General features: G+C 32.2%; 1 protein-coding gene across 1 annotated transcript; it reads right to left on the bottom strand.

Moving 5' to 3' along the window:
• Positions 1-1,084: 1,084 nt before the first annotated feature.
• LOC110116139 (mannan endo-1,4-beta-mannosidase 1) lies at positions 1,085-6,119 on the bottom strand. Its single transcript, XM_020849612.2, has 6 exons — positions 6,048-6,119; positions 4,745-5,011; positions 4,468-4,662; positions 3,628-3,750; positions 1,863-2,065; positions 1,085-1,624 (listed from the first exon to the last, which is right to left on the bottom strand). Exons 1-6 carry the CDS (start codon positions 6,117-6,119, stop codon positions 1,255-1,257), a joined length of 1,230 nt encoding a protein of 409 aa, XP_020705271.2. The 3' UTR covers positions 1,085-1,254.
• Between the last annotated feature and the right edge of the window lie 1,154 nt (positions 6,120-7,273).

The raw sequence follows: 7,273 nt of genomic DNA, 5'->3' as shown, positions 1-7,273 counted from the left end.
CGAATTTACAAACTCTACCGCCGCGTATTTTCTAACATGCAACACCTTTATAACCTTAAGGGGCGGATCCCCCTTAAGTTCAGGGGGGCAATTCCCCTAAAAAAATAATTTAAAAAAAATTATTATATGATTTTTTAGACAATTTGTTTATTTTCATCTATTTTTTAGTTTTTATTTCAAGAATTTTTAGGTAATTGCCCCCACCTCCTAAAAATTTTAAAATACTATGATCTTTAGGCAATTGTCCTAGCATAATTAAACACATTGTATATAGGTGTTATTGTTAGGGAATGATGAACCAAATAAAAAGAGAAATAGTAAAGAGAATTCATCATTTTATTTATTAATTTGAACTCCAAAAATATCCTTACAAACAAAATTTGTTCTGGGGGCGCTGCCCCCAGAAACCCAGGCAAAGTCGCTGCCCGGCCCCTTGACTCCACGACCTGATCGAGCAGGTCGAACCCCGCCAGGGGGCACTGCCCACTTGGACCCCCGACATATGTGTGAAGCGTACGACGATCAAGGATATGAACAAATAGGGATCGAGCCAAATTCAAGGGAACTTCAACATACATTTTGTAGAAATTAAATGATTAATTATTTTTAATGACCATTTTTTTGTCTCTATTTTTTTGCCACTGTTGACCAATTTTATTGTAGTGAAGGATCGAGCCAAATTCGAGGCAACACCAACGTACAATTACTTATAAATTTGCTCATTCTCGTACTATCGGCTTCTTAAGTCTTAGATTCCTCTTAAAACTAAATGTTTCAATCTATCTGTGCCAAGTAGAAGGGAAATCTACCAACATGCATTATTAGAGGAAAGATCATTCATACAAGCAGCAAAGGTCTTGCCAAAAAGGGGAAAATTGTTCATAGCAGGCATTCCTTGTGCACCATCAACAAGGTTGAAAAATATCAACCAACAAAACAATGTTAAAAAATCTGAAGTATCTCAAATCTTTTGTAGTTGGTAACAATCTCTAAGCAAAATAAACACTCAATTGCTCATTTTCAAAAGGAACAAGCAACCAATGTTTTCTCTAAGGTGAATTGAAAGCATCTCAAAGAGAAGTACTAATCATCATAAAATGATATCACTATCAAATTAAAGCGTAGTATGAAATGAAGTACTTTTTTGTTAGAAGTGCAGAAGCAAACATTTTCATCAGTTATCATCTTTTAAACCTTCCACCTACTACCAGCTTTATCATGATCTTTACCATCTCTAGCCTCACAATGATTCCTTTATTTTGAATGCAATTGTGAGAGGAGCCCAAGCCGACGACTCTGGCTGGATATAATTCTCGCCGTCGTTGGAGTTTCATTAAGTAGAACCTCATATCCATCTTTTAAAGAGTCCATGCCTTCAACAAGGAGCTGCCAAAAGAGGCTTCCTGCTGCTGCTCCTCCTGTTCTTGCAGAATCGTAGATTTTAGAGTACACTGCTTGAAAAAGATCATCTCTTTTGGAGCAGTTATACCCAGGATCCTTACAGGTTTTGCCAAACTCAGTTACAAGAAGCGGCTTATTGAGAATGTTACTGGAATCTCTTATGTGGGCATCAAGCGTGTTGTTCAAGAATTGGAGCTGGGATTGATCACTTGAGTTTGTTAACCTGACAATGGCCTCAAAGATCAATCACAATAGCAATAAAGTTGGATTGTAGGACAAAATGATAAAATTTGTAATGAAAACTACTGCAGAATATCTTCTATTGCTCAAATTAATGATATAAGTATATAATTTAAGCTCCACATATGATCTAAGAATACCAAACAAAAGTTATGCAGGTTGGATTTATACTTCTCATTTGTATCAAAATTGTGAATTATTATGTAAGGATAGAACTTTACATTTGGTCTGGATATGTATGGAGTGTGGCGAAATCAATTCCTGAAATCTGATTATTGGAGATAAAGTCAGTTCCCAGCTGGAACCCAGGATTTGTTTGCAAGCCAGAAGATGATGAGGGCCCATAAAACCCTTCCAAGCCAGCTTCAACCAAGTGATTACTATCTATGGATTTTACATGAGCGGCCATTTCAGTGATCCATGCCTGGAATGAAAAAGCAAGAGCTAAATGAGGATGATTATAGGTCATGTTACACAAAAGATTATCAACTTACAGCCAAAGGGACCGGCTATTAAAACAGGATATTCTGAGTTTTAAAACAATCCCATCTCTTAAAAAAATAGAAAAGCAGTATTTTTTTTTGGAGAAATTCGTTGAGCTTTCAAAAATATTTAATGTAAGAAAATCAAAAGATGATTGCACAGGGCAAGCTTTCCATGCAAGTAGTGATAGGCTTGGTTTGGGATGGCTTTCTTACTGCTTCATATAGTAGCTTTTAAGTACAATTTTTTTTTTATTTTTGTATTAAAAAACAGTTTTAAGTAGTAAGAAAACCGTCTCAAACGAAGCCATAGCGTTATATTAACTCGGTGGGATCGAAAAAAATTATCTTTCAAGCTGATGAATGATGCATGCATTGTTATCAAACAACTCTAATTAAGGCTTCATTTAGGACAACTTTAGACCACGTACAACTTTTTCAATGCTTTCTAGAGATTTTTTACTTTAAAGTAGTTTTTCAAACCAGTAAGAAAGTCATCTCAAACGAAGCCTAAGGCTTTAGGCTTCTTTTGGGACATCTTTTGGTCCCTACTTTTTTGTTGGCTTTAAGAAATTTATATACTAAAAAATTGCTTTAAAAATAATAAGAAAATTGTCTCAAATGAAATCAAAGACTGTCCGCACCCCTGTTTCTAGAGAAATTATTCCGCACGGAGTCCAAACGGTAAAGAACCGTTCGAATGTGAGTACACACGTTGTACACTGAGTATAATTTTATATATATATATTAGTTTTTTATGTACAGTGTGTACAAATACTATGTACACTCACATCCGGACAATTCTTTATCATCTGGACTCCGCATGGAATAATTTCTCTAAGGGTATAAATCTCAAATTTGAATCTAACGTACATATTTGTTTTAAAATTCCCTGCTATACGGAATTCAGAAATTTATAATTGTCCTTTTTATAATCAATAAATTTATTTGAAATCGATTGCTATTCTTATAGATAAAACATAATACAAATTTAAAATAGAAAATAATGATTTTTTTCACAAAACGATAGACAACATTATGTTTGGTCACTGTGGTCTGGTGAATAATTTGCATAATGAACGTCACACAACTCTTCTTGGCCTATTGGTTGAGAGCTTAGGCTTCCAACTAAGAGGTCCAAGGTTCGAGTCTATGTGTATGCGTTGTGTGTGTGAGTTTGCCTTAAATGGCCTAAATGTCCCAAAAAAAAAAAAAAAATTTGCATAATGAACTGACATGCAATACTTTATCAGCTTTGTCAGAGATTTCAATTTTTTTAGAAGGCGGAATTCCCTTACCATGAATAAGAAACAGTTATTATGATATAAAAAGCAAAAATGTGTATACAATTCATTACATTTTAATTTTTTACTAAAAAATTATTCTCAAGAAGAAGCAGTAAGAAAATCATTCCAAACTAAGCCAAACTTAAGTTTTAATATTTAATTTTTTTTGCAACAAAGCACTCTGGAAGCTAATTAGACAGTAAAGAAGTAGTTTTTACCTGTATAGTCCTCCCAGACGCATCTGAAGGGCATCTGGGCTCATTCATCAGCTCCCATGCAAAGATTGTAGGGTCATTCATATAAGCAACTCCAGTTTGAGCGTTGTATCGTGTGATCAAGGTCTTCTCATTAGGCATGTTTGTACAGTGATTAGCATCAAATTATAGCATTTAAATTTTGAAGTATCATATCAAGATTTCCTTAAGATGAAAAAATAAACACCAGGTCTAAATGATTATGATTAATAAGAGCATAAATTTTATGTGATTCTTTATGATAAAACAAAAAAAGAAGGGATTTATTGAAGAATGAATATTGAAATTTGAAAAATTAGCAAGATGAGGAGATAAAAATGAAGACTTAAACGTGAAATAAGGGATAATTACACAAAAAGAAGAGCAAATTTGGGATGCTCTGAAATTATGAAAGAAATTATGAAAGAACTCTTGGGTCAGTGATTAAAATAGATAGCACCATTGGTTTTAGTTCGAGTTATATTTTTTATCAATTATTTCTCATCATTAGCCCACATTAAAATTATTAATGACTTTGGTTTCGTTTGAGACAGTTTTATTATTGTTTTTAAAGTAATTTTTTAATACAAAATTTTAATTTTTATAATAAAAAACTATTTTAAGAAGCATTAATAAAGTCCTTCCAATCAAAGTCTTAAACTTCATTTATGACAGCTTTTTTACTGTTTTTTTAACAACTTTCTACAAAATTTCTAATTAAAAAAAATTGTAAAAAAATTATGTTAAAAAGGGTAAGAAGTCACAGTAGAAAGCACTTCAAGCAAATGAAAAAAAAAAAAAAAAGATCATGAATGTTCTGCAGACCTTAACATGATTCTTGTAGTATCCTTTAACAACGCTATTGCTAAAAAACTCATCATCAGATCCAATGTTCTCTCCCTGATTCTTTGCCCACTGCACGTACTGCTTCTTCCCTCCAAAGTTATCATAATTATTCACTAAGCTAAGAATAAGCCTGATACCATACCTTCTTGCCTCGCAAATCACAAAATCCAAGCCCTAAATCAAAGCAAATTCAGTTAAAAAACAAAAATGAAAGGGACAAAAAGGAAAAAGAGAAAGATCTTTCAAAATCCAGAACCTTGAACATTTGCTCATTGTAAGATCCAGGAGAGTATTGCAATGCATTGCTACCACCGTCATTGAAAGCCCAGGTTCTGGCTACAGTGAGTCCATTAATCGAAGCTTCTTTGAAGGCAGTGGAAACTTTGTCTCTCTGAGAGGGATCTGATGCCATGTTCATGAGCCAATATGCATTGAACCCATTCACAAAGAGTGGGTTACCATTAAGCATAAAATGGACTCCATTCGTCCTGATGAAGCTCTCTGCTGCTTCAGCGTGCCGATTCTGACCAAAGAGAAGAATCAGGAAAACTCCTAAAACAGTAATTACTCTCATCATCTTAACCTTCACTCGTCTGTGAGGAGCAATGTGTAAGGTCTTCAACAGACCTAATTCTTTATATATAGTAGATACGGGAAGCGGAGTTTTTGATGCGCCTGCGTGTGAAAGGAGGATTTGCAGATAGTTTCTCTACTTTGAGATAATTCTTCTATGCTTGTGTGCCAATTTATTGAGCGCTCTCAGTCTTCAAAGCAGAAGAACATCTGCACATCCAGCTCTGTATTCATTTGACATTTAAATATATAATTATATACTTACTAGTTTTCCTGACGTAGAAATATGCTTATAGTCATCACCTAATAAATTTTTTTTTGTGTGGAATATTCGCAGTTAGCTGACTTATGGAATGGGTTGGCTGAAAACTCTTAAACACATATACAATTTTCAAAATCTTCATATTATTGGCCGGGGAGTTTTAGGCGAGAGTTATAAATATTTTTTTTGAGTTTATATTTTCATTTTATATTTTACTATTATTATTGTTATATATTTATAAATGAAAAAATAATGAGCAAAATAATTGTCTGATGCAAACACATCTTATAGATTTTTACTTTTAAATCAACATAAAAGTTATTTATGATTATAAAAGTTGCTCTGAGGAAAATAACTTCATTATCATGATTACATAAAGTAGATTTTCGCTACAAAAATATATGAAAAAATAGCAAAAAAAAAAAAAATAACAATAAAATAAAATTATAATTATTGTCTGAAAAATAAATCAACAAGAAAGCTATTCCAACTAGACTCTTATATTGTTAAATCACATACTTCTTTAAAAATTTGCTAGAAAAGTATCCTAATTTTCTAATTTTTATGTGGTACTTTGTATTAATTTTTAGTTATGTATGGGTTAATTTACTCTATTTTAAAATTTTAATTATATAAGAAGCTCAATATTTTAAATTTAAATATCTCATTATTTTGGTATGCGCTAACCATAAAACTTCTAATTTCTTTCTCATGAAGGAATCACATGACTCTCGTCATCTTGAATGATGGAATCACATGACTCATCTTGAATGGTCTCTTGAGCAAGCATCGCCATCTCTAGATCTTTGTGGAGAAAAAATGACAACTATTTAACATTATAAAATTATCATTAGTTATTACATGTATATGTGACCATTAAATTTATAAAATAAGCACATATTTTGATGCAAGTATGCAAACAAAAAAAATTCATAGTTGATTTAACAACTATTGGAGATTCATTCCTTAGTAAATTTATAGTTGAAACAAACATGTTAATGAAAAAAAGATTCAAAGAAATCAACTGCATTGATCTGAGACAAAATGATAAAAAATAAGAACACGAAGCATATGTGAAAAAAGATTCAAAGAAGCACAATTTTCAGGAGTCATCTACTCAAACATATGAAATTATTAAATACCCTATTACAGCATGGTTCAAGTTACCTGCTATTGACCCTTATGATGGGTCATCTGATTTTTATGAACATATTGATCATTATATAACTATCATGCATGTACATACAGTGTGCTTCATAACACGCTTCTTTCCCAAAATTTCAATGCTACCCTTAAGGGTCTAACTCATACATGATTTTATGCTCCCCCTAGAAGTATAATCCAAAATTTCACTTATCTTACAAAGTTTTTTTTTTTTTAATAATTTATCGCCAATCAAAGAATTATCAATGATTCCTCCCATATTTTTGAAATCAATAGAATGAAGGAGAATTACTAATGGTTATTTCCAAAGATTTTCTTTTGAAGCACACCAAATTCCATGAGTTGGTCCTAAGCTATTGCGAGGTGTTTTTATTTTCAGGAGTCATCTACTCTAACATATGAAATTCTTAAATACCCTATTACAGCATGCATGGTTCAAGTTATATGCTATTGATCCTTATGATGGGTCATCTGATTTTTATGAACATATTGATCATTATATAACTATCATGCATATACAGTGTGCTTCATAACACACTTCTTTGCCAAATTTTCCATGCTACCCTTAAGGGTCTAACTCATATATGATTTTATGCTCTCCCAAGAAGTATAATCCAAAATTTCACTTATCTTACAAAGTTTTTTTTTTTAAATAATTTATCGCCAATCAAAGAATTATCAATGATTCCTCCCATATTTTTGAAATCAATAGAATGAAGGAGAATTACTAATGGTTATTTTCAAATATTTTCTTTTGAAGCACACCAAATTCCATGAGTTGGTCCT

This window comes from Dendrobium catenatum, unplaced genomic scaffold (genome assembly GCF_001605985.2).
Source record: "Dendrobium catenatum unplaced genomic scaffold, ASM160598v2 fragScaff_scaffold_686, whole genome shotgun sequence".
In the NCBI taxonomy this organism is placed as follows: domain Eukaryota; kingdom Viridiplantae; phylum Streptophyta; class Magnoliopsida; order Asparagales; family Orchidaceae; genus Dendrobium; species Dendrobium catenatum.
Note: the sequence above shows the minus strand (reverse complement) of the source record. Positions and strands in the feature narration are given on the sequence as shown.

Coding starts and splice junctions, on each gene's coding strand:
- LOC110116139 (XM_020849612.2), bottom strand. CDS start 6,119: ATGGCGATGCTTGCTCAAGAGACCATTCAAGATGAGTCATGTGATTCC. Junction 5,012..6,047: donor TTCAAGATGACGAGAGTCAT/GTGATTCCTTCA, acceptor CTCTTTGGTCAG/AATCGGCACGCTGAAGCAGC. Junction 1,625..1,862: donor CATACATATCCAGACCAAAT/GTAAAGTTCTAT, acceptor GGCCATTGTCAG/GTTAACAAACTCAAGTGATC.